Source organism: Pectinophora gossypiella, chromosome 18 (assembly GCF_024362695.1).
Source record: "Pectinophora gossypiella chromosome 18, ilPecGoss1.1, whole genome shotgun sequence".
Classification (NCBI taxonomy): domain Eukaryota; kingdom Metazoa; phylum Arthropoda; class Insecta; order Lepidoptera; family Gelechiidae; genus Pectinophora; species Pectinophora gossypiella.
The window spans coordinates 179083-205823 of record NC_065421.1 but is presented as its reverse complement, the minus strand read 5'-3'; the positions used below and the strand labels follow the sequence as shown (position 1 = coordinate 205823).

At 42.4% G+C, this 26741-nt stretch overlaps 3 protein-coding genes across 7 annotated transcripts; 2 read left to right on the top strand and 1 right to left on the bottom strand.

Moving 5' to 3' along the window:
- The first annotated feature begins 2272 nt into the window (after positions 1-2272).
- Positions 2273-4489, top strand: LOC126375008 (pinin). Its single transcript, XM_050021844.1, has 6 exons — positions 2273-2493; positions 2565-2693; positions 2851-3073; positions 3153-3447; positions 3684-4001; positions 4171-4489. Exons 1-6 carry the CDS (start codon positions 2360-2362, stop codon positions 4350-4352), a joined length of 1281 nt encoding a protein of 426 aa, XP_049877801.1. The 5' UTR covers positions 2273-2359; the 3' UTR covers positions 4353-4489.
- LOC126375009 (ADP-ribosylation factor-like protein 2) lies at positions 4481-6107 on the bottom strand. The gene is made up of 4 exons (XM_050021845.1): positions 5891-6107; positions 5656-5811; positions 5234-5432; positions 4481-4892 (listed from the first exon to the last, which is right to left on the bottom strand). The coding sequence occupies exons 1-4, from the start codon at positions 5953-5955 to the stop codon at positions 4758-4760; spliced, it is 555 nt and encodes a 184-aa protein (XP_049877802.1). The 5' UTR covers positions 5956-6107; the 3' UTR covers positions 4481-4757.
- Positions 6108-6186: 79 nt separating this feature from the next.
- LOC126375007 (protein kinase C) lies at positions 6187-25082 on the top strand. Of its 5 annotated transcripts, none has more exons than XM_050021839.1 (20): positions 6187-6715; positions 6875-7007; positions 7217-7331; positions 7852-7912; positions 8414-8612; positions 8982-9013; positions 9097-9167; positions 10249-10396; positions 11622-11761; positions 12237-12321; positions 13710-13772; positions 14234-14317; positions 15440-15564; positions 16156-16388; positions 17198-17346; positions 18408-18460; positions 19054-19240; positions 19542-19681; positions 20684-20782; positions 21324-25082. In XM_050021839.1, exons 1-20 carry the CDS (start codon positions 6619-6621, stop codon positions 21387-21389), a joined length of 2280 nt encoding a protein of 759 aa, XP_049877796.1. In that variant the 5' UTR covers positions 6187-6618; the 3' UTR covers positions 21390-25082. The 5 variants fall into 5 exon arrangements, with proteins under 5 accessions (XP_049877796.1, XP_049877797.1, XP_049877795.1 ...); XM_050021840.1 differs by having other exon boundaries at positions 10246-10396; positions 15446-15564; XM_050021838.1 differs by having other exon boundaries at positions 10246-10396.
- Positions 25083-26741: the final 1659 nt, after the last annotated feature.

The window sequence follows — 26741 nt, the reverse complement described above, 5'->3', positions numbered from 1 at the left end:
ACTGTTTTAGCCTATGCCAATCACAGGTAAGTAGGTAAACTGTCGCTAACTTTAAGTTTGATTAACCTACATTATTTATCTACACTTTAGATTCTGGTCGACAAACATAAATTTATTTAACTTGACTGTTCTACAACCGGCTTTATAAGCTTCATGAATTTACTCTAAGTGAAGGATCACAATATTTGAATACTGTTAAAATAATTGTGTTCTCCACGTTATAAGCATGCACAGCCCTTAAATCTTCTCTTCTTATCGTGTGGGTTATGAGGTGGACTACCAACCTCATCAACCCTCATCAGCCCTTAAATAAAAGAAGACAGCAGCTACTATTTATTTTTTTATATGTAACTTCTTGTAGACTTGAGTCGGTTGGCGTTAATTACTTTCCCATATAAAGTGACGTTTAGATTTCTCGACCTGTTCACCTCTACAGTGACAGACAGGAGCAGTAAGACAAATATCTACGCAGGCGCCGCCGCCACGCGTGAAATTAATCCGCCCTGCGCCCGCCCACCGCCGTAACCCGCCGCCCACTGTCCTCATGGTTAACATCTTGACAACAAACCAGTACAAAGTTTACTGGATCTATCGATGCGATAGTGGCACATCATTATGGATTGCATGTCATCTTTTGTGTTGATAATCGCACGAAGTGGCTTGATTTCCTTTTTCCTTGGGCCGTAATGGCAAAAGTGACAAGATACTGCAACAACAACGTATATGTATGTGTACATAACAAGTTATTTAACACTTAAGTACAAGAACATAATATAATATAAAATCATCAAACTTATAATAACGTAGGGGAACGTAGCTATAGAATGGATCAGGTAAAAACTTTCGTCTTTGTGGTAGGCGCACGGGCGCCGTAGACATTCAATGCAGTTCGATTGACATAATTTAAAATTAAGTTATGTAAAAAAGAACGCGTCTACCAGCCATGGTCTTCCGTGGATGACATTTACAACTTGGTAGTATGAAATTCATCCAAATATAGGAAATTGACAAATATTATAACAAGTGACCCAAAACGTAGAGGTCCAAAAGAAAAAAACAACATGATAGAGGTGCGTATATTGGCTATCAGAAGAGATGTCCTATTTTCGATGTACCTAGTTAAGCATTTTCTATCGGGTATATTTACGGTTTATACGAGATTTTCCCCTTGGTAATTACCTCCTGACTCCACTATATTAAGACCAGAGTCCAAGAATAGGATAGGAGCGGATATTAGAAAATTACTTAAAGATATCGGATGACAGATATCGCATGTGGAGCGTTAGCTCCCGTATAAATAGTTCTACGGCCACTTAGCAAATGACGGAGCATATGATGGATTCGGATCTAACACTTGGTCCTTGGATTCGGAGAAGTGCTAAAATGACCTAAGGTGTCAGGTTTTTCAACCTGTGCCCTGTTTATCAAAACTTACAAACCCTGTTTTACAAGAAATTTTCTTGTAAAAATTTTCATTATTACAATAATGTGTTTATCACAAGGACCCAGTTTGTCAAAAAAGTCAATTACAGGCTACGAATAAATAATAAGATTTCAGGTTACAAGTATCAATATAATTATATATTTCACAAGTATATTTTACAATACCTCTAATTTTTTTGATAAACGTAATTTACACGGAATCGTAATGGTAATACACCTCATAACCCATACGATAAGAAGAAGACGGAATCATGAGTAACTTTTAGCTTGTGAAAGTGTAGACTTGTAAGTTTTGATAAACGGGTGAATATCAAAATGTCAAGTTTGGTGGCGAACTTTCATATTATTTTTTCGTGAAAAATTGGGTTCCGACATGAAAAAGGATAGTTCTAGCTACGAGGTAACTTGGCACATTTTGATATTCACCCAAACACGGCACTGGTATTGATCAGAGAGGCTGATTGGACTACTGAAACGCTTTTGTTTATTCAAAAATTGATACGAATTGTATTTAGTGCCATCTGTAAACGAGTAGATGAACTAACCGAATATTATAGCGCCATCTGTTGGCGAATAGCTTTGTCATGTTTTTTTTTTTTGAGGTATTTACGGGCGGGTATCTACAGCAAATGGATTATTGTGCTATTCCAAAAACCAAGGATTTTATGAAAAATACTGTTCTAATTATCGAAAAAAAATATATTGAATAGTAGAATATTAAATATACACGGTTCGCGTATTTTATGCGTGTGTACAGCAAAATAGAATCACTAACAAAAACTTGAATACACGACTTAAGGGTCAGGGCTTTGTAACCAGGCCAAAAACTGGAAAAAAATAAAATACTGATTGACTGACGGGAGTCGGACGCAGTGCTAATGAAAATTCTTGTTTTAATTGCAGCATTTCAAATATTATGGGGACAGAAGTAGCCTTATCTTTTAGTGCTTTACGAGCTCAGTTAGAAAATGAGAAGAGCAGCTTGTACAAAATAGATGAAAACATCAAGAAGATAGTGCAAACGTCCGGGAGATTTTCTAACAATGATAGGTTAGTGATTTATCTTACAAATTTTCTGTTATTAAGTTTGTGATTGTAGCTTACCATGGTGTATTTTCTAGATTCAATTCATCCGGAGAATATCCACGAGGTGGGGCGCGACCCGGCAGCCGGAATTCCTTTTCTGACGCGAACAAGAATGACGAATTGTTTGGGAAAAGAAAACACGAAACTAAAACAGTGTTTAGCAGGTAACCATAACGGGTTCATCCGTAATTATATCCTATATAATAATGTTCTTAATTATATTTTATACCTTTGTCATTGTCATTCACGTAACGTAAGTGTAAATAACGAATTCCAGATTCCCTGAATTGATCGATGTGTTGTTGTGTTTTTCCTACACAGATTGTCAGCTAGAGTGCAAGACAGTGATGGTGAAGAGGACAGCCCCGGCGGGAAACGCGCGCGCATGCCCTCAGCGGTGTCTCGCGAGCTGCCCACTCGCGCTGCTGTGCTGCGCGCGCAAGGGGACGATGAGCAGGCACGCACGCGCAACCGACGCATCTTCGGATCACTCTTGGGGACACTGCAGAAATTTAAACAGGAGGAAATTGTATTACAAACTAAGGTAGAGAAATATTCTACAAATTCTGCTTAATCCAGTTGACATTGTTTCGCTAAAAAATCTGTACCTAATACATTTTCAGGAAGAAAAGAAGGCACAAGTGGAACGAAAAATAGAAGAACAAGCCAGATTAGAAAAAGAGAGAGAACAAAAAGAACGGAAGAACCTGTTCCAAGAGCGGGATCAGAGGAAAGCCACGATTAAGGCACTTGAAGCCAAGATGGCTCGTGTCCAGGAATTTGAGAAGTGGGAGGCGTCACAGAAAAGCCTCAGTAACTTCATCCTCACCAAAGCAAGGCCACATATCTACTGGCTGCCAAAGAAGATGACTGACAAAGCTAATGAGAAACTTAACTCCAGCAGAAAGTTTCATGAAAGTGAGTACACATCCAACTTGCTAATCAAGTATTCAAGTTAATTTTGTTTACCAAGTACCTGCTCTTATCAAACATGCAATTTTAACTGTTAAATGTGATTTACAGCCAAATATGGTCCTTTATATCGCAGTGAGTAATGAAATAACGACTAACATTAACCTAATATTTATAAATTTGTGTAATGGTTTATTATTTGTGTTGTAAAATAAACATTTAACTTTTATCATGTTTTCCAGAATGTATGTCAAACAAACGAGCAGAGCTTCAGGAGGAACTTCAGCGAATAGAGCAGCGCTGCCTGCGACGTGGACCAGGAGCCAAGGAAAATGATCCGGAGACTCCTCATGATGAGAAAATTGAAGATAAGAGACCGAGACGTAAGGATTCCGAAACTTCAGAAACTGGCAAAAGTGACAAAGATATGAATGATGATAAGGGTAGAAAGAGAGACAAGTTTGCCATGGATGTGGATGATAAATATAAAGAGGACAGTGATGGGGAAGACAGACATGAGGTACCTCCCAAACCAGATATAGACCCCAAGGAAGAAAAAGGTAACTTTGTGTTATTTAATGTAATGTGTGTATATTTTAATGTTGTAAATGTATATGTGTGTCGTAGATTTTACCTAAATAAACTTTTTCATTTTTATTAATATTTTTTGATTTTAGGTTCAATTTTGTAGTAGAAATGATGTAGTAAACAAATTGTTCCATTTTTCAGAATCAGATGACAGCAAATTAGATACAAGTGTAGAACAAGACACATCTATGCCGACAGAGCCCAGCCCAGGAGTCACACAGGAGTTATTACCTACTTGCCCTGCAACCACAAATGAGTCTACAACAGAGAACCATCTCAACAACACCAATGGTGAAGCTGAAGACGACTCCCAACATTCCTAGTACACCCTCCCTGTCTAAGTATATAGCCAGTCTAAGTGTAGTCTATTATTCAAGTGTATAAATATATTGTACTTGTGAGTTTTACATCATGGTGTGAGTAAAAGGTTAATAAAATTAAACAAATGAACTTTTAAAAAGTTATATAATTCATAAATTAAGATCATGACATCACAGCTTACAATTTACATTAGAAACTGTCATGGAATGGAATAAACATTTCAATGGAAGAATAAAACCTTGTTCTATAAACTGGAAATGATAAGATCCATCCATCAAAAGCTACATCACTATTTGCTGTAGTAATTAGTAAAAAGTAGAAGCATAATTTACATCTACCATCTTGATAATAGCACCTCAGTACGACGCGCGTGGAATTCCTGGCATATTTAGTAGAGATGTTAGTCTTCAGTCGAGGGTGAATATCCTGGACGCGATGTCGTCCAGCATCCAGTCCATGCCTTCCAGAAGGTTCTCGCCGGTCACTGCGGAGCACCGCACTATGCGCCAGTGATGCGTCTTGATGTTGTCCAGGTCCAATGCCTGTGGTACATAAATATAAATGGATGATATCATTCATTAGATTCAGATGTAGGTAACTATTTTTAGAACATTAAAAACAATTTCCTAGCAAGTTCTTATCAGTAGCTTTATGTAGCATGGTGAGTTAAACCAACTGCTGTGCTGAATTTTAGATTTGATAGGCTTTCAAATGTGGATATTTTATTGGCATACAAAATCTTTACTACTGAGTTGTATGGTTACATGCTGTTCTTAAGTTAATATTTTGGAGAAGAACTCTCATGAGAAACAGGGGAACAGAATTAGCAAGGTGGTGAGCTGGAGGTTTTGTTGATGGAGCCTTGATAGTAAAAAAACAGTACCTCCTTAATATCGTGCATGGTGAGTGCCCCGGGCAGGTCAGCCTTGTTAGCTAGCACAAGCAGCGTGGCGCCGGCCAGCCGCTCCTCGCGCAGCAGCGCGTGCAGCTCCCGCGCGCAGTCCGCCAGGCGCCGTGCGTCCGCACTGTCCACCACCCACGCCACGCCATCCGTGCTCTCGAAGTAGTTCTTCCAGTATGATCTGTAATATTAATGTATTCATTATTATGATAGATACTATTTTGTTTTACATGCCTAACCACTACTTTTGCTGTGATCTTGATTCCAAATAAATAAGAAACTATACAAGATGTTATTTTGGTACTATACTATCTATGTCATAATGATAATTCTTGAATATAAAATCACCTTTTTTTATAATCTTCAGTGAATTTGTGAAGGATCAATTAGAAAAAAGTAAGTACCTCAATGATTTCTGGCCACCAACGTCCCAGATGTTCAACTTGAACCCACGATGCTCCAGTGTCTTGATGTTAAAGCCCAGCGTGGGCGAGATGGTGTCGATGGGCTCGCCGTTAAATCGTTTCAAGATTGTCGTCTTGCCCGCATTGTCAAGCCCACTGTACTATTCATTAAGGAAATATTCTCACAAAATAGCTAAACAAAAGATTCATATAGGTTGTCTTTTAAAAAGGATACAGCATAAGTATTCTCATTTCCTTCTCCTTCTGTCGCAGCTTTTTCAATATAGTTAAGAAACCCATTTCTTAATTTATAACTAAGTGGTTTGTTACTGCGGCGATATAATATTAGAAATTATTCATAATTTTTGAAGAATTCTGTCTGTCAATCTCAGCTGTTTGTAAACTTTTTCCAAAAAAAAAACAAAGAGATGTGTTTTTCAATCTCGTTTGATAAACACTAAATGAAAAGTCATTTTGTTGCCTCTTCTCTCTTACGTTTCTTTCGTATTTGTTGACTCTTTCTATCTAAACATTTCTGTATAAAATTGTACAAAAATATACTATCCGTTTCGATATGTGAACTTAAATGAAAATTATGAAATTTTGTAATAATAAAATAATCATAATAAAGGTTTATGGGTAATACTCGAAGAATCCCAGAATCTGTTATACAATACCATAGGTGAGTTGACTCATTTTTATTTTATTCCCATCCCTAATTCCCTCTCCCTCTCCCTAGCGGCCCTCCCTGCACGGACCAAAAACAATCCCATAACCTTTTTTTTAGAAATCGAATGGGAATCCATTATTGACCATAGACTAAAATATCCCTCCATGGCCGAATTCGTCGCTGTCAAGCCTTTTATTTAATTTCTTTCAAATATGAAGCTCCGTCAATGATTTTGTGTGGGTTTATAGTGTGGAAGTGATCGTGTGGTGGCGCGGGCTCGGCGACCGGTCACCATGTTCAGCGGCACGGTGCGCGTCAAGGTGTGCGAGGCCACGGGGCTCCGGCCGACCGACTTCCAGAAACGGCACAACATGACCTTCGGGAAGCCAGGTGAGCCTCACTGCGACCCGAAATACTCGGCCCCCGCTCAACCGCACCTCGCACAATGTAAACACTGTTGCGCTAGGCACTGGCTCGCGCGACAACTAGGCGGAGCATGTTTACGAAAATGGGTGTTGGTGTTACATGTAAATACTTGTATGTGTGCAGACGACCAGCCGATAGACCCGTACGTGTCCATCGACGCGGACGAACACCACCTCGACCGCTCCAGCACCAAGCCCAAGACCTTCGACCCTGTCTGGAACGAGACCTTCATCCATGAGGTGCACAATGTCACCAGGTGCGTCGCCACTCCTCACCTTATCACTCGTGATATTCAAGCAAACTAAATAAACTTAATCAAAAACCTGCATGTTTTCTTGTTGATAAGATTTCTAACAAACTAAAGTATACAAAATAAACCTTTGTTCTAATTGAATCTCCTTGGGTCTGCATTGTACATTCAAGATTCGAAAAACTCAAATAATTCAATCTAACATGGTTTTTCAGCTTGGGTATCACTGTGTTCCACGATGCAGCAATTCCTCCGGATGACTTTGTTGCAAACTGCACTATTCCTTTTGAAGATCTGATGCACCGTGATAAGGATGCCACAGACTTTTGGGTAAGTTCACCACTGCCACTATCATAAACCACCAATTTGGCGTACAACTGGTGACAAACTGGTGTCAATATGACAGTTATCTATCCACCTTAATCTTATGATAAGATTATTCAGATTTGTGTTTGTATTGTAAGATACACTATCTTGTATTGAAGAAATTGCTTGTTTATTTAGTGTGATATGTGGTATCTGGCAGCAGTGGCTGGAGGCCATGTGGCATTGTTAGTGTCTGAGCGTGATGAGTTGTTGGCGTGTGGGAGCATTCAGTGATGAGCCTAAATATGAGCTACTGATGAATGAGGTAGCTATTTGTGTTGAAGTGGACATTAACTGATACTTCCTGTCCACTTCACAGATCTAACAAGACTGACTCACCAAGGAGTATGGATATGTTTTGGATTTTCCTCATTTCTCAAACATTGCATTGGCACGAGTGTCACTGACTCACCTGAGCCATTCCAATGCTATTTACAGGTTTGTTTGTTTTGTGTTGCAGTAATGTATTGATTGCCTTTTATAGGTGGATCTGGAACCTCAAGGAAAACTGCATCTCAAAGTTGATCTGAAATGGAATTCTCAAGGTCAGTGATGTCTATTTATATTCATCTGCTGCATGCTATTATTTCATGAAAATATTTTTAATTCAGAGATGAGTCTGGGAATAGCAAGTGTGACCCAGTTTTGTGGCTGATGTAAGATATAATTGTTTTGATGTATCATATTCTTAGAGACATTATTGAATATATTTTTCATTAATGAATGACTTTAATTATTTTATATGATAGGTTTTGGCTACATTTATGTCCATATACCTATATATGTATATGTATGCCTACACAGCCTAAGCTGGTACAAGCTGTGACTCTAGATCAAATTGAGTACCAATTATGGAATATACAGTTATTTTGCTTTATTTTGATTAAAATTGGATAATTGGATTTTCTATTTGTGGAAACCTATAATTGGCTCCCCTGTATCATATATATTTTTACATTGTTTAAAGTAGCTGTTGGTTTTCCGAAAATAAATAAATAATAAGGATCTTTCCTCATTCTATAACGGTATGTGGTACTTGCGTGCAGCGGGTGCAGACCCGGGCGCAGCGGCACGAGCCGCGCGGCCCGCCGGGGGCGGCGGAGGCCGGGAGTTCAAGGAGGGCGCGGGGTTCGCGCGGCGGCGTGGGGCCATGCGGCGCCGCGTGCACCAGGTCAACGGACACAAGTTCATGGCCACCTTCCTGCGACAGCCCACCTTCTGCTCGCACTGCCGGGAGTTCATCTGGTACGTAAAGCATCTTAACGCCTTAGATTGTATGATTTCCTATATGCAATTTTGTATCTGAAGGGTAGAGTGAGTGAGTGGGTGGGTGGCTCTTAGGTGACTTGTAGGCTCTTACTCCTGAATGAGGATTGATCAAATCAAATCAAATCAAATATACTTTATTGCACAGAACTAGAATTTCAACAATCAGACATAACACATGAATACAGTACAATATGTGGTATGTGTGTCATTGATATGTGTGGTGGTGTGTGTTAACAGACAGAGACTGCTGATGGTGAAATTCAGTATTTGAAATCTAAAACCTATAATCCTCTGAAACTTGAAAGATAAACTTGCATATTGACTAACTTGTATTTCGTATTACAGGGGCCTAGGAAAGCAAGGATACCAGTGCCAAGGTATGCATCACATCACATATTTATATTACAATACTTGTGCTTCTCAAACTCGATATTGTCTAACAATGCATTGTCTATTGCAGTGTGCACCTGTGTCGTGCACAAACGCTGCCACTCCTCGGTCGTTACCAAGTGCCCCGGCATGAAGGAAGAAGTAAGTATACATTTATATAGTAGAGTATTTTAGTGTTCGCTTTAAAACGATGGGCTTATGGGCGTTATGGCTAGGCACCACCAAAATACTTCCTGTTAAATACTTACACATGTTGATGGCCACTGTTATGTATATAAATATCTATTTTGTATTGCACGTCATTAAAAGGCGATCGCATCGGCTCCTTGTTATCGCCCATTGTTCTCGGCAAGTATCGTAAAGGTGACATAAATTACGGGCAGTGGCAGTAATTGAGCATTCTGATTACGTCTATGTAAGGATGACAACATGGTACTCTCTAAGCTATTTGTGTTATGAGTGACACGCTCGATAATTATGTTCACGCGATTAGAATGCTAGACAGCAACAAAGATAGATAATAATAGCGTGCAGTAACTAATATACTACGTAAAAGAGAGGGCCCTCGCCATTTTAAGTTACAGCTAAAACGAGCGCAAATGGAGTGCCGATGGCAAGGATCTGTACTATACTAACTGCCAAAGTGTTCATAATGATACGACACTGACACTAGATGGTACTTATTACCATATGTAAGCATATACATACGGTTGGTAACGTCTATTTATTTCATGGCGAAATAGAGTAACAACATTACACTCAATGGACCAGACATGATAATAGTTTGCTCAATTTCGACAACCTCTAGTGGTAATGGTTAGGTAGTCTGGCACTCTTCGGTTCATCATGTCCATCTGAGGATTTTTTAATGCGCCAGGATAAAAATTACCTTCCGAACGCTCTCAGTACTTCTTCTGCGTGTCTAGAGTACCGCGTCAAAATGATAGAATACATTTCTATAGCAATACATATGCATGATGTCATCAATAAACGTGGTCAAACGTCGTACTCTTTGTTAACTAATTCTTAATTCAAATTCGCGGATCAGTCAAAAAGAAAAACTTACATAGATTTTAAATCATCTCACACTTGCTCCTCTCGTCATTTGTTTCTGCTGTCCATTCCGAGATTTATTGGCCCATGACTAGTGTCTGGCGGTGTCTGTAAGTGTTGCGCCTCGTGTGGCGATGTCTTGTGAGCGTGTGCGTTGTGGGTGCAGCAGCAGGGCGGCGTGGGCGTGTCCGGCGGCCAGCGGTTCAGCGTGAACGTGCCGCACCGCTTCGTGGTGCACTCGTACAAGCGGTTCACGTTCTGCGACCACTGCGGCTCGCTGCTCTACGGCCTCATCAAGCAGGGGCTGCAGTGCGAAGGTACACAGTTACACACCGTTATACACACACATACATTCATAACATCATCCCTGTATCCCTGAAAGGGCAAGGCACAGTAATAGACCCATTCCTCGCAAGCTATGTTAAGTCCCATGTCATAGGGAGCGACCCTATTGTCATTAACTGGGCACAAATCCTGAAAACCACGTGATATCAATTAAATATAGTCCGAACATGAGTTCAGATTTGTAAAGTCGAATTCAGTGGTTTAGAGCCCGTCACGCACTCTTCGAACAGCGCTATCACGGATTTCACACTACACTGTTAAATCTCGTGCGAATAGACTAGACCACGGGATGGAAGAAAGAGGTTGCTAGCGCCAAGTGAGCGCAAAACACGCGCCATACATGAGCGAATAGTTCATACTTCAACTTTACACTGCACTCGTCCGCAAACTTTACGACCCACTTCGCTTCGCAATAGTATATTAAAAGGTCGTTCTATGTATTATAACCTATTCGAATATCGACTATCATACAAGAAGATCCCTCCTTATCACAGGCAAGCCTAAAAGCTTAGTATGATCGGCTATTTATCAAACAAATACTTTTGTATGCTGCATCTTACGAAAAATATATATTGCCGGTAAAATGGGTATGGCATTGAGAAGCAGTAGAGCTATCGTAGTTATCTGTTTGTAGGAGTAGATAGAAGAGAGTGGGGTTGAACAGGCGACAGCGGTTCTCATACAAAATGCGCGTTGGGCCTTTGCCCCCAACCTCTTTCTTCTATTCCGTGGACTAGACCTTTGCTTCAAGGGAGTTGCACACACATTTTATTACGGACTTTTTATCTAAAGCGTACGGCAATCGTGTGTGTTTTTTATCACGCTTGGCGACGGTTCTGGAACTGTCGAGAAATTTCAACTCTTTGCGTAAAGATGGTTCATTCATTACATATACATCAGATTGTTTAAGTATGATAATCAACATAAGTCTACAATGACTAAGTTTCTTTGTTTGAGTTCAATGAATATTATTTTAAAGATAGAAGCTATTCTAAAAATAGAAGTTAGTGGGCGTTCATATTTTCAAAAGACAATATGTACCTACTTATGCTTATGTACTATGTATTTATGCCTGCTATTGACAAAGTAGGCGGCATGTCGTCTTAAACAGATTACTTACTACACTATCTCATAGAGAAAAGGCTTGTAATAGAGACATAATTATTGTGTGTCAACATTGTGATGTTGCCGATGCAGTGTGTTCGATGAACGTGCACAAGCGGTGCCAGAAGAACGTGGCCAACAACTGCGGCATCAACACCAAGATGATGGCCGAGATCCTCAGCGAGATGGGCATCTCCCCGGACAAGACGCCGGGCCGTCCGCGCGGCGCCAGGGTAACCACACTCTTGTTTTATTTAACTATTGAATAGGGAATAATGTTTGCTACGTATAGAATAGTAATTCTCCGCCCGCCACCAGTGGCCGAGATAGATTTGATCTCACCCTCGCTGGAACTTACTTCAGTTCTTAATTGCGCGGACCGTTTTTAAAACAGGGGGGTTAAAAAAGCAATTCATTTAAAAGCAATATTGCAATTTGACATTTGTGCATATAAACAAATGTCAAATAGCAATATTGCTTTTTTTTAGATGAATTGCTTCGATGTTGTTTTTTAACTCCCCAGTATATTTCAAATACGTTCCAATTTTGAAATTGGAATCCGACGTTCTCTCGTCTGTTTCGAATATTTGTTTATTTACTTAATTGAATGACAGAGAATACAGTTATTTTGAAAAGTAGCTTTCGTACTCAATATCAAAACGTAATTTTGAAGTTTGAGACCGCGCATTAACTGTTGTGTTGTATCAGCAATACAACCCGGTGGTGGAGCCGGCCGAGGCGTCGCCCGGGGACGGCGAGCCCAAGGAGCCCACGGACAAGCACGACGAGAAAGGTATGTACTATACTGTGTGAATAAACTCTGTTATAACTGTTGCTGTCTCCATTCGTACAAGAACAATAATACTACGCATAGGAGGGACACCTCCTCGCATTAAAACGAGTTTGGAGCAATTTTGATGTAGCTAATTACTTCAAAACCAGTCTAAATTCGGCGACGTACTAAAGTCGAAGATGTAGGTATACGAATCGGTTCTCTATTTTTACTCATAAAATTTTATGTAATAATTTACCATGGCATACTGTTACTTGTCCTATTATTAGTTTCGCATAGTATTAATTTGTCATAACTTTTTAAGCATAATTTTGAAAGTCATAACTACTATAAGCATAATAACTAATGGCAATAATGATATATAAGCATAATTATTATAAGCATAAAAACTATACTCCGAATAAGAAAAGTATTGACGCAACTTTGAACATTTTCGAAACTTACTTTTTCCTTGGCTGCATTTGATTCATGATTGTGACTTTTTATATTTTTTGCCACTATTTCATGCTGTTGGTCATCATTCGGTATACTTTTCGTGTGTAAGATAAACATGCTGGCGGCTTAGGGGTGGCCCAAAGGCCACCCCCGCCGCACCCTAACCTAATGTTATGCCTTGTAAAAATTATGACAAAACACTATTTGTTATTCTAAAAAAGAATTATGGATACCTATTTATATGCGAATTAAATTTATACCAACAAATATTAGTCCAAAAATAAGTTATACCTAACAAAACAGTATTCCTAGATGTTATTATGGGAAAGTACTATTATGCTAAAAAATGTTATGCAAAAAGGATTATGATAATTAAAATTATGACAAAAACATTTATGCATTTTAAGAGAATCCCATACGAATCGCTAGGTTTAAGTAGAGATGGGCAGGACACTTGACGAGACGGGAAGACAACAGATGGACTAAGGCTGTTACTGAATGGTGGCCAAGGGAGGGTATGGGATATCGAGGCAGACCACCAGGCTGATGGTCGGATGATATTGTGAGGTACGAAGGAGTAAGGGACCGTCTAGCTCGCATTGGTAAACTTCGTGGTAGCTGATGGCAAAAGCTTCCCTCCTCCGTCAATGCATTCTAGTTGCGCGTCTATTACTCAAGGTCGTCGGTTCGCAATTAGTTTCATGTGTATTCCATGCAAAGTAAGGAGTCGAATTGGCGTTCCGTATACAGCTAAAATTTAGTAAACTGAGCTGAAATTTCGTGTTGCATTGATTCAAGCAAACTCGCAGCCATGCGTACAACAGGAGTGTGATGTAATGAAAATATTACGCAATAACATCTTGTTTGTTTTTACGAAGCACTTATTTGTTAATTTATTTATTTTTTGTTTTATTTTATTTTATGTGTGTGTTGTGACTGTGTGCACTGTGTAGGCGTGCGCGACCCGTGGGGCGCCCAGTGGGCCGAGCTGCAGGAGATATTCACCTGTTACGAAGGTTTATACTTTGACGAGCTTCGGTGGCGGGACTTGCTGGAAACTTTTGTTTTTTTTTTTGGAGTTCCGTAGCTATAATGAAAATGTAGTTAGCGTCTTGATTAAAATGATACAGGTTATTTTGATCGTGAAGTAAAGCTTTGATGATGAATTTGAGACGTTTAACAATATATCGACAGTACAATAGCAAGAATGAGTTTTGTGAGTTTTTTCTACTTTGTGACTTTTACATTTCTAAATAAGTAAAATTTAAAGTTATAATCATCAAAATAAAATTAAAAAACAACATACAAACGAGTTTCTGATAAGATCAAATCACAGATCAGACTTATGAAAGATTAGTAATTGAGCATTTATATTTAACAAATAGACCAAAAAACGGTCCTCAAAATTTTGTGTTTGAGCTACGGAACTCAGTTTCCCTTAATAGTTTGCTTTACGTGTGTGCACATTGTATGTCAGCGCTGCACTCGCCGGCGCCGGCGCCGCAGCAGTGGGGCTCGCACTGGGACGACCTGCGCGACATATTCTCCTGCTACGACGAAGGTTACATTTGTACTATCAAGGGAGTTTGGTGGCGGGTACTTGTAAGGGTGTGCTGGGTTTTGTACTAAATCATGATAGATATTGCACTTGTATGGTTGTTATGCAATGCGTCAGTTGGAAAAGGCAGCTCACAATAGAAAAAATGAATATCCAGGGCACAAGCTCCGAGATGACGTTATATTGTCGGGCAAAATCTTGGTTAGACAACATCAAGTAGTGGACGAAGGTGGCGGCGGTAGAGATGTTTCCTATGGCCAGGGACAGACACACATTCCATGAGCTGATCGCCATCTCCAGTAGTAGAGAAGCACCACAAGAAGATGGTTGATTTATAAATACAATTAGGTACTTAATTGCGCCAAAAGAAAACAATAACACAGTTAAAGGTCATCTCGGGTACGAAACTACGAAGAAGAAAACACTAATATGGTGATTAGGGTGGCGGTTGACTTGGTGTGCGTGGGGTTTAAGAATTGGGTAGTTTCCTAGGACAAAGATAAATTATGAAATTCTGATTACTAAATAAAGATAGCTCTAAAGGTGTCAAAAAACGTTTTCTATTTCCCATTTAACTTATTTATGAATTTTAGTAAAGAAAAATTTAATAATAAATGCGACATTATCTCACGTTTTTCTATGTCTTTATAGGTTGCTTTTTCACACAAATTCCATAAGTAATAAGTAACTGTTCTGATTTGACTACTTGGAAACTACCCTATTCTGCCGGGGATTTCAGCTTCATATAAGTAGCTCTTGTGGTCTTTAAGAACGGATATCTTCTTTTATCGTAACGGTTGTGAGGTGGATTACCAACCTCAGCAAATCTGGTGTCAGGGTTATTATGGAACGGATATAATTTGCAATAATTGTTACCACGCGACGTTACTAATATTGCTCTATCAGCCGGATCGCCGATGCAGTTGATGCTGGATATGATATTTATATAAGTTTTATTTTTATATGCTTTTGTAGGGTATGGTCTGGTATGGGTCTAGTTACCTGGGGTAAAATAAATATGCTTATGTTCGGAGAAGAATGGGAAGGGTTCAAGGTGGTCTCCTTTGTAAGATAACTAATAGTTGATCCTCAGAAGAGTGTTGTTGAACGAGTGATGTGTGTCAGGTGCAGTGTGCGGCGGGGGCGGCGGCGCGGGCAAGGTGGCGCTGGAGGACTTCACCTTCATCAAGGTGCTGGGCAAAGGCTCGTTTGGGAAGGTCATGCTGGCTGAGAAGAAGGGCACGGACGAGGTTAGTCCAATTCACTTCATTTATTCAGACAACAAGATGGTTAGTAAAGAGCACTTACAAACTATGTTAGTTTCCCCAGTAACTAGTAAGATGAAGAAATGATTATTATATTTAGCTTGTCATCCAGAAGTACACTTTGTGTTCGTCACTAGTAATAGGTATTGTACTTTTTATTTTTTAATGGACTTTTTTTTTGGAGCTCAATTCAGATGATAACAGATAAGTTTGTTAGATATTGTTTTTGCAAAATGTTTTATGCTACATATGTCCATAAAACCACACTTATAATACCTAATGGAGTGGGCAGAGGTACAAAAAAATTTGAGTAGCTCAATATCACAGGAATCGTGACATTACGTCCTGACCAACACAATATGATATTGTGATATTGGTGAAAATAAATTGGGTATGTTGTAACATACCCAATTTATTTTTAATGTGTCCAATGTATGTATGTTTTAGGTATGTGTTCTCGCAAATGAATTGATTTGATTTGTTTCATAACTAATTCGAAAATTCAAACATAAATTATCTCTGGCACTTTTCAATGAGTACAATAGTAATGAATGGTGTGTCGTCGGGGTGGGGCAGGTGTACGCGGTGAAGGTGCTGAAGAAGGACGCCATCATCCAGGACGACGACGTGGAGTGCACGCTGACGGAGCGGCGCGTGCTGGCGCTGGCGGCGCGGCACCCGTTCCTCACGGCGCTGCACTGCGCCTTCCAGACCAGGGACCGGCTGTTCTTCGTCATGGAGTACGTGGACGGCGGCGACCTCATGTTCCAGATACAGCGCGCCAGGAAGTTCGACGAGCCGCGCGCCAGGTACCACGCGCATGATTATAGTGGCGAGGTTTGCTTTGGCACGTGTGCTTGCGTACAAATTGCACGCATGAGCTTCGGCTTTTGGGACAGCCCGCCATAAGATCCATTCTGTGTTTCCTGAACATTATAATTTTGGCGTTATTAGGGCTAGAGTGGATAGGTATTTTGTAGACCTCAACGTCACTTTCCACTAGGTGAGATTTTGTAGTCAAACGCGGTCTATTATAATGTAACAAAAGAAAGTTAACCCATTTTAATAAAAAAAGGTGCTACGATACGAATGTCGCAGTTACCAGTTTAAACTGGAATGAGAAGCTCTGAGAGAACGCTCAAAATGAAAGTTTGCAGTGTGCTGGTATTATATTATCTGAAGCGTATTGGAAGCTGACAGTTTTGTACCGATTATACGTACGAGTACACTTTTTCAATATAGCCAAAATTACATTGTTGCGTTTCTGGGATATCATAAATAATAGGCGAGTTTCCGATTCTTCAAATCAGTTACTTTTTACTAAACGTCACAGCACGAAATTACTATGGAATTTGTATGCAAAAAAGCACATTGTGACGTCATAGAAAATAAAAAAATTACGGCCTTGTTATTACGTTTGTCTTTATTAAAAATCATAATTTAGTTAGATATAGAAAAAAATGATTTTGACAGTTTTAGATCTGTCTTTATTTCATATTCAGAATTTCATAATTAATTTCTGGCCTAGGATACCAGCCAATTGATTACGTATAGCTCAGGAGTATACCGTCGCGAGATGCACGCAGTACCAGTGTCCCATGCCCGTGGTGTGCCGCAGGTTCTACGCGGCCGAGGTGACCCTGGCGCTGCAGTTCCTGCACTCGCACGGCGTCATCTACCGCGACCTCAAGCTCGACAACATCCTGCTGGACAGCGAGGGCCACTGCAAGCTGGCTGACTTCGGCATGTGCAAGGAGGGCATCATCGGTATGTACGACCAAAATTGCAGACACTGAGCCCAGCGAATTATTTTTAAACAGTGGTGAATTATGAAACATTAGTTGTCATAATTGTAAAATGTATGTTTTTGTAGGTGTTTTTGGTCTATTACAAAAATGACATGTAATCAGGACGTCTTAAGTGCAACCAATTAATTTATTACTTTGCATGAATCTGATTGGACTTTTGCACCTTATCGTACACCCATTATACAGGGTGTTAGTGACATCGTAACGAAAATTTTGACGGATGATTCAGACCATGATTCTGAGTTGATATCAAGTGGAATTTTCCGTCGCAAAAGTATATAATTGAAAATAATTTAAAATAACTAAAAATAAAATCAATAATTTTGCGACGGAAAATTCCACTAAGTATTAACTCAGAATCATGGCTTGAATCATCTCCTTGAGTATACGTTACGTTGTCACTAACACCCTGTATCGTTAAGTTTTTTGTTTTACTAACAATAAAATAAAATTGTAAGTACTAACACATAGGGATTGTAAAGTCTGAAAATAAATTTATTATTATTATTATGTGCACTTACATGCCACGTGTATGTAATTTAATTTTACCACTAAGCAATAAGATAGAAGAGTTGACACTCCGGACACTTCTTACGGTGTGCCGACTAACGCGTAAGTGTGAGCGAGATACACGCTCGCGCACGCTCCCCCTTACTCCTTAGTGGTTTACGGCCATCTAAGACCAAAGTAAGACCCAGAGGGGGTGTGGGGCAGAGATTACCGTCGTATACGCGGTATTATGTTTTATGGTAGATTATACCCGATTACGCTAAGCATTTTCCATGAAGCACACAGTCACATTGTAGATAAGGACATTTTGCAGTTCTAAATGTTTATATATTTCGTCCGATGATGACAAAAGCGCTTGGAGGGGTTTGCGGAGGCCGGTCCCCGGGCGGGCCGACGCAGTGTTGCCCTGTGACTATGAGATTATGAGAGCTGAGGACGTACTTGTACCGTACCTGGCTACATTGTACTGATATGGTGACTGTGATCATACACGTGGTACGTGTGTTGCAGACGGCGCGACCACCACCACGTTCTGCGGCACCCCGGACTATATCGCGCCTGAGGTGAGTTGTAACATTAAATAAACCTTCAAACTCAGTTAATCGATGTATATTTTAAATTGGAGACTCGTCGAACTTACATGACTTGAAATTGTATTCAATTTATAAAAGAAATTTCAGAGACCCTGCTGGTATCAGATCTATTGTACGTTACGAATCTCGAATTCGAATTTATGAGTTAGAATTCATGTTTGGATCATTATTATATAATTGGTATAACGTGGTTTCCAAGATTTGTGCACGGTTGGCAATGGGAATAGGCTCGCCCCTATTACATGGTTCTTAAACATAGCTGGCGGGAAATGCCTGCACTTTTGGGGATACAGGCGTGATGCTGTGGTAGTTGCGAGTGAGATAATTTGGCTATCCGGCTATTACCCGTAAAAACACCACCATCAACCCGCATTGATTGAGGGGAGGCCTGTGTCCAGCAGCGGGACGTATATAGGCTGTTTATGGTATGTTATGATATATACGGTGTTGTGTAAAACGTTGTACGTGTATGAGCCAAGGCGTGCGGTATTTATTGCTTGCGTAGATACAGAGCGCTGCGTGCCTCTATGAGTCATGGGTTAAACAAGATGTGTGGTGCGCAGATCCTGCAGGAGCTGGAGTACGGCGTGTCGGTAGACTGGTGGGCGCTGGGCGTGCTGCTGTACGAGATGCTGGCGGGGCAGCCGCCCTTCGAGGCCGACAACGAGGACGACCTGTTCGAGTCCATCCTGCACGACGACGTGCTCTACCCCGTCTGGCTCTCCAAAGACGCCGTCTCCATACTCAAGGGTACATACATACAGACACACTCGTGGTTATAAGGGCCCTAACCGACCACGACAACCCTTGTAACGGTTACTATTGAACGATGCCTTACCTGATTGTAGGTAAATGTAACCAGGATTTGAATCATGTTACCCTCTATACCAGATTTGGTGGTCTAGACCGAAACGTTGCAAGGGCCAAAAATCCTAACGACACACCGTGCCATTTTATCGGTGTCGGTGGTCGGCAGTGAAATGTTAGTGTGTTAATGTCGTAAGTAATCTTTGCATAGTGTTGTCGGTGTAGTAACGCGTGTGCCCCGCAGGCTTCATGAGCAAGAACCCGTCGCGGCGGCTGGGCGTGGCGGGCGGCGCGGCCGGCATCCGGCAGCACGCCTTCTTCAAGGACGTGGACTGGGACGCGCTGCACGCGCGCCGCCTGCGCCCGCCCTTCCGGCCCAAAGTCGTGCGTATGCCCCACACCACACACCACACACCACACACGCTGCCTCACACGTCATCCTGGATTGTGCGGGAGTTGCAGCACAATCAACACAGATTCTCAATCAAACTAATCCCTCCGCGAAGGCTTCTAAGCTTCTAGTATAACCAAGAATTATTTCACATATATTTGATCCCGATTACAGTTTTTCAAAGTGATTATCCTGGATAAACTTGTTGAAGGTCAATTTAAAATTTATAAATGTACGTCATTTCGCAAGGTGTCAATGGGTCATCTGTTAGTTTCAATAGATAGAAATAACATGCGTCTAATATTTATACAAATAAAAAGGGAACACATTTTACTAATATTCTTGTGAAGATGGAGTGACATTGGCTTATCGTAGACGACCACGAGCACACGCTGGGTCACGCTTTAAAACTTACTCAGAATAATAAGTTACGAAATTGAATTCCGCTGACCTTACTTTAGACATTGGATGTCTCATCTTTCTGAAAATTAAAATTAAACATGTATTTTGTATATTTCACCTTTATTTTTACTGTATTGATCATACCACCTATCACATTGGTCTAACAGAAACCTCGATCTTGCGATGGATGTACCTCTAACTACCCCAATTGGGGGTCGTGAGCTTATTCGCATCGCTAATTTAAGAACTACGCTCTTGTCGGTGTAACATTCTTCATTCCTGTCTACCAAAGACCAATTCCTTTACCTCCTTATAAGACACGATGTTCGCCTTCTCTTTAATCTGTTCCATGTAAGCTCTTCTTGGTCTTCCCCTTCCTCTTTTTCCTTGTAGCTTTCCTTCAATGATGTTTATTAATAAATTCGTCGTGTCTTATTAAGTGTCCAATCATCTTGCCTCTTCTGTCCTCAATAACTCTCAATATTTGCCTCTTTTCCCTTACACCAGCACTTCCTCATTAGTAACTCTAAGCTTAAGCTTATGTTGAATTAATTATAAACGTCTGTATTGAGTGAGCTATCGTCGTATTGCAGCGGTCGCGGCGCGAGGCGGTGAACTTCGACGCGGAGTTCACCAAGGAGGAGCCCGTGCTCACGCCCGTGCCCATCGACGTCATCAGGACCATCAACCAGGTACGACAACTCGTGTACATTCGGAGGTTGATGAACCTTATTAACTCTTCTGTCAGGTTTATTAATTTATTATATTACAAGCAGCTTCCGTGGTTAGAGCGTTGGGCTCACGACCTAGAGGTCGGGGTGCGATTCCCGATTGGACATTGTCGAAATCACTTTGTGAGATTGTCCTTTGTTTAGTAAGGAAATTGTAGACTAAGTCACCTGATTGTCTAAAAAGTAATTAAGTAATAATTTCATGCTTCGGGAGGTACGTTAATCCGCTGATCCCGGGCTACTAGCCCAAATACCTCGACCAACCCGCAGTGGAGCAGCGTGGTGGAGTATGCTCCATATCCCCTCCGGTTGATCGAGGGGAGGTATGTGCCAAGCAGTGGGTTATATAAGTTGTACACGTTTATTACTGAATCGCTGAAACGCTCGCAGGTCCCAATAGTACGTCATTGTCTCGCACCTCGGGAGTATAAAAAGGCCACATTGAAGATATGCATTTGAGAAACAATATAGCAGCAGACAGTAACGCGTGTGGTGGTTGCAGGAGGAGTTCCGCGGGTTCTCGTTCGTGAACGCCGACTACAACCCCGCGCCGCCAGCCGACCACTGAGGCCGCCACACACGCCACGGAAATTGCATACGAGTGCTACCGACCGCCATACTTGTTTGGGTAAACTTAGAGACAAATTAGCTGCGACACGGCCCGCGGCCGCCCGTGACGTCACCGGTGCCACCTCCGTCGCTCGAACCGGCCGCGCGGCGCGACGAGTCGCGTTCCGCTAGTTGCAATCGCATGCACGCACCTCCGCGCCGCGCGGGCGGTCGTCGGCGGTGACGTCACGCGCCGGCGCCGATCTCCTTCGGCCGAAATTAGCGGTAGAGCCGGCAGTATGTTACCGTAGTGTCACGTAGCCGTTATCTCGGCGTCTGTCAGATTGTTTTCTTATGAGATTCTGTCCACACGCCTAGCCCCTAGCCGGGCCCCGGCTCCGTAGGTATCATAGTTACTATGCCACCGTAGTGCGTGTTATATAAATTATGGTGTAAACTGAGTGGCCTCCGGTCCGCGACCTCCGCAGCCCCGGCCGTGCGGGGCGTTGCCCCGACGATATACTATTACGACGTACAAATTCATTACAGTACAAAAGTCATACAACAATCTCTCACATCAAAATACTTGACTCTAAACTACAGGTCAAACGGAATCAATTAACTTTACACTCACAATAATGTTGACATAGGTTCGTGCAAAAGTATACAAGTAGCTTAAATATTAACGCACAAACCCGTACCCGTAGTTCCGAGGTCGACATGGGTGACGTTAGTTAATTGCCTTCCGCCTGCGGCGCGGGCGCAGGAGGTCGCGGACCGCGGGCCACGGACTAATCACGCGCAAAAATGATAAAAATGTTACAAAATCGTCGAACTCTTAGTTTGTTGATGCGATGATGAGTATATTTTCCATTGAGATTACCTATTATAACGATATATTGAGAGGTTAGAGCAATTATCGATCGTTGTACATATTGAGCAGGTCGTACGCAGCCGCCGCAGTAACCCCACCCGCAGCCGCAGGTGTATCCAGTCTAGTCGTTCGTTGTGTACGTGTTATTGCATAGCATAATGTTACAATACTCAGCCGCGGCCGCCCGCTGCGGGCCCGCGTCATCTCTCATATCGAATTTGTCCTATTCATTTGAGATTTTACCGTTTATTTTATTTTTGTTGTATTTTTTTTACGTATATTGTATACACGTTTTGTCGAGTACTATGAGTACAAACGGCGTCGCCCGCCGGGCCGGCCCCCGTCGGCCCGCCGGGTCAGTATTCTACTTAGTATTATTTGTTTAGATGTAATCACATAAACCAAAGGTGTTAAGTTTAATTTCTAGTTAAATATTTAGTTGTTTAGATGTCTCGGGATCGCCGAGCGTCGGGGCGGCGGACAGCGCAGAGAACAAAGCACAAATGTAATGCTTTATGTAGTGTTTAGTGTACGATAATATTATAAATAAATATAAATTATAAATCTCTGTACGTGTTCCCGATATATTGACATGTTATATATAAATATCTCACATTGACATGTATGTGTTATGTATTTTTATCAGATCGTCGTTGGTTTCGTATGAGACGTTATTTTTGTATAGGCCGTTTATGTTATACTCACGCGACCCAGCGTCGCATCGTTTGTATGTATCGTATCTGGACGTTTCTCTGTCGTAGGGTAAGCTCGATGTCTGTGCGGATTAATTTTGATGTGGATCATTGATACTAATACACGTAGAGTAGCGGAGCGGCGAGCCTGCGGGCCCGCCGCGTGTGGAGCCGACCTCTTGTTGTATTTTACAGTTAATGTACGTTTTGGAGAGTATTTTTAATTTTTGAGATTTTACACTTTTATTTTTGAAATTCTGGATTGTTTCCGATGCGGAGTACGTGTAGGTTAATTGTAATCGTGTAGTACGAGCCGCCGTCGCAGGCGCCGCCGCCATACTGGACGAAGTGACAGTTGCGGCCGGACAGTATGTAGCGATCTCGGTGACGGCGAAGCTTGTGCGAGTCCAGTCGAGTTACATTTATATCGTAATAATTTATTTTTTTCGAATTGTGATTATAATTTTGTAGTCAGTTTTGAGTAATGGAATAATATTTATAATAATAGGATTAACTATAGCGTTCGGTATTAATTTATGTGCGCGCCTGTCACCGATTGTGCCAAAGTACCCTGGAGCGGCCGGCGGCGGCGGCGCAGTGCAGTAGGTGTAGTGCCGTCGTGGCGTCGTGTCGTAGCGCCCGCCGCCGCCGCTGCTGCATGCAGACAGTACACCGGGCGGGCCCCGCCGGCGGGGCGCTCCAGCGACCTTTACAAATCCTCCACTAAAGGCACCGGGCCTGTTTCGCTTCCATATTACAATTTGTTATTACTTGTTGTTACTTATTTTTATAGTAATAATTATGATTGTTTCCGTCGTTTGATTAGTTAATTCAAATGTATTTAATTTAGTGATTTGACAACTTTGTGTCGGTGGATCTCAGGGCTTGTATGCGCAAACTTGTCAAATAAGGATCTGTAGTGGATGTGGAAGCGAAGAGCGCCGACGATGTATATGGAGCGAGCGCGGGCAACCCAACCAGCCCCGCCACCCCGCCCGCGGGGCCGCCAGCGAAACACGACATATCACACTATATTCTGTTGATTTATTCACATATATTTTATATATCGTCACGATGTTTTATCGAACATGTCCTGTGTCAAACATAGCGCATTGTTTTATCGCGGTCGTTACATAACGTTAGTTTTTACTCATATTTGAAAGCTTATCAAAGTATATTTTACGCTTCCCAGAGGCGCTGTAAGCCAAAGATGATGAATATTGTACAAAGCGGCTTAAAGCCTTATTTACGTTGTGTTTAGTTGAATCTTGCCAGTGTTGCGTACGTGTGTGTGAGCCGCGGGCGCCCGCGGGGCCGGGCCACGCCGGCGGGGCCACGCGGCCCGCGCGGGGTGTACCACTTGAATGTTTTGCGTTATGGATACCCTCGCCGTACACCAACAGCTGAACCACGAATATAACAGCCCGCGTGAACTAAGGTACTAATGTGTGTGTATCGCCCCGTAACACGTTAATGATCTACAACCACTCTTCCCTGTAAACTCTCGGATAGTCGGTGCGACTGTGTCGGTGCGGCGGCGAGAGTATTGCAAGTTGCCATATTGTTTTCTAGTTCATAATGTAGAGTGTGGCGCCCGCGGGTGTATGTGTAATGTGTTATAACTGTAGCTAACACTGCGGCGAGCGGCCGGCGCGGGCCCCGCTGGCGCGGCCCAGTGGCCTCATGTCCCGGCGCCACCTCGCTCGGCCCCCGGCGGCGAGTCCCGGCCTCTCTCATGCTGCCTCATTCAGCTATCGACACTCTTTCTCGTTCTTCCTTCGCTTTTTATTCCTCTTGCACATTTTCCAAAGTACAATAATGTAAGTAAGCTAATAATATATTTAGGGAAGGGGAGGCATCGGATTGCCACACATAGTTTACCATATTATTTGCAGCATGAGAGATAGCCGCCAGTGTCACCGCTCGGTCCCTCCCCTGCCTCCCCTGCAGGGCCTCGTGGCGCGGTGCCGCCGGGGTCCGACCGTCGCCGCGGCCGCTCGCGACATTACCTATTTGTTGTTTGTTCACGGATCACTACTAGATCACACTAGCTGAATAATTAATGCATATAATATAGTTTTATGACGAGATAAAATATGTATATGTAATCCTACATGTCTATTAAATCAATGAAAATAGATTATAATCTGAGCGGTTTTATTTCGCCATCCCGCCGCTCCTCGTAACACTTTCAGATGCGTAATCTGCAGATCAAAGGTGAAGTGTGATGCGTTGTGATAATATTATGATATTTGTATTTATACAGAGTTGCGCAAGTTCACGTATCATCTCGCGTTATGAGGCGACGTCGCCGGAATATAAAGCTGGTCATGTTTTTAAATGAAATGCGGCGCATGTGACAGCATGCCGTGTGTACCCGCCGTAAAGGGATAGCGGCGTCTGCGGCGCGGGCGCTCGTAGCTGGCGCTATCTCCGCAGCGCCGCCGCGGTAGGCGCGGGCAAATAGCTAGCGCTACATTCCTCGCGGAGCCCTAATGAAGCCATACTGCAACAATGGCGGTCCCAGGTCGCGCGGCCGCCGCTGCAGCCCGCCAGGACGCCGTATAAGGCGGCGGCAAATACTTATGCAGAACACTGCCGGTTTTGGTGCGAACTAATTCGCCCAACAATTTGTTTCGCCACTCACTCGCTCGCCGTACGGACGACATTGTTGGTTTTAGAATTAAATCCTTTGTTTGCACAGATTGGTCCGTGGATTTTCTCACGCGCAATACAGAAGCAGATGGGCCCGGAATTATTGCCTTGCGGCACACCATACGGTGTAAATGCAACAGACATTAAACCAACGAATCATTTTTTGACATTGTTATGTTTTGAACATTTGTCGAGTACACGGACTGCCCACTTGTTGCAAACATATTCATTAATCTAATTCGCAAAAAATAGGGTTATCATTGTGTGTTGATCGCGGCAGTTTGGCGAGGCCGAGGGCGGCGGACAATGCGCGCCCCTCGGGACAGGTTTTTTTGGTGTCAGCTGCGCAAGTGGAGCGCATTGTCTGCCCGCGACAAAATGGGATTAACCATTACCCTGATATATTGTATCACATTTAATTTATTGCGGGCCACATTGTGGTTTGTATCCGCGGGGTAAGGTTCAATTTCGAGCGGGGATCGGTTTCAACAGCGCGGTCGAACGATCGCGGCCCCCTCGCCAAATGTAAATTTATCTTTTTTATTCATTAGAACGATTATTATGTTTAGCCGTGCATCGCTCCGTGAAATCTAATCGATTAACGTTGTATTCGAATCTAATAGTCGGATTATCAGTAATATCGTCGTAATCGATCCTCCTGCCGGGGTATCGATGGCGACGGATCTGGGCGTGTCGAATGCGGCCCGACGACGGCTTCTGTAGCATTTTTTGTTTGTGTTTTGTAACTGCGAGTCGAACGGAAGCGGAGCTATTTTAATTAAATTCTATTGAGGCGGCGACGGCCGAGGATGAACTGGTTCTTGGCATTCCTTCGAGACCGGGATGACTCTCCACGTAGGTAAGTAATCTAATTTAGATAGAAGACCGTAACAATGGTCGTGCGACGTGATATTGGGCGGGCAAGATGTCACGATGACGGTGGCGTGTAGCGCCGCGTTGTCCGCGCGGGATCAGCTCGCGTGTCGCGCGGCGTGTTATTGTCGCGCTCATTATTTCGCCCCGCGCCATCACCAAGTGTAATGCGGCCTCTAACGAGCGTCGTGACCGCTGCGCGCGCGCACCTCACGAGCCCTCGGTGGCGCCGCGCACGCATCGCTCCTCGTCTATCCTGAAAAGCTATTTTTTTAAT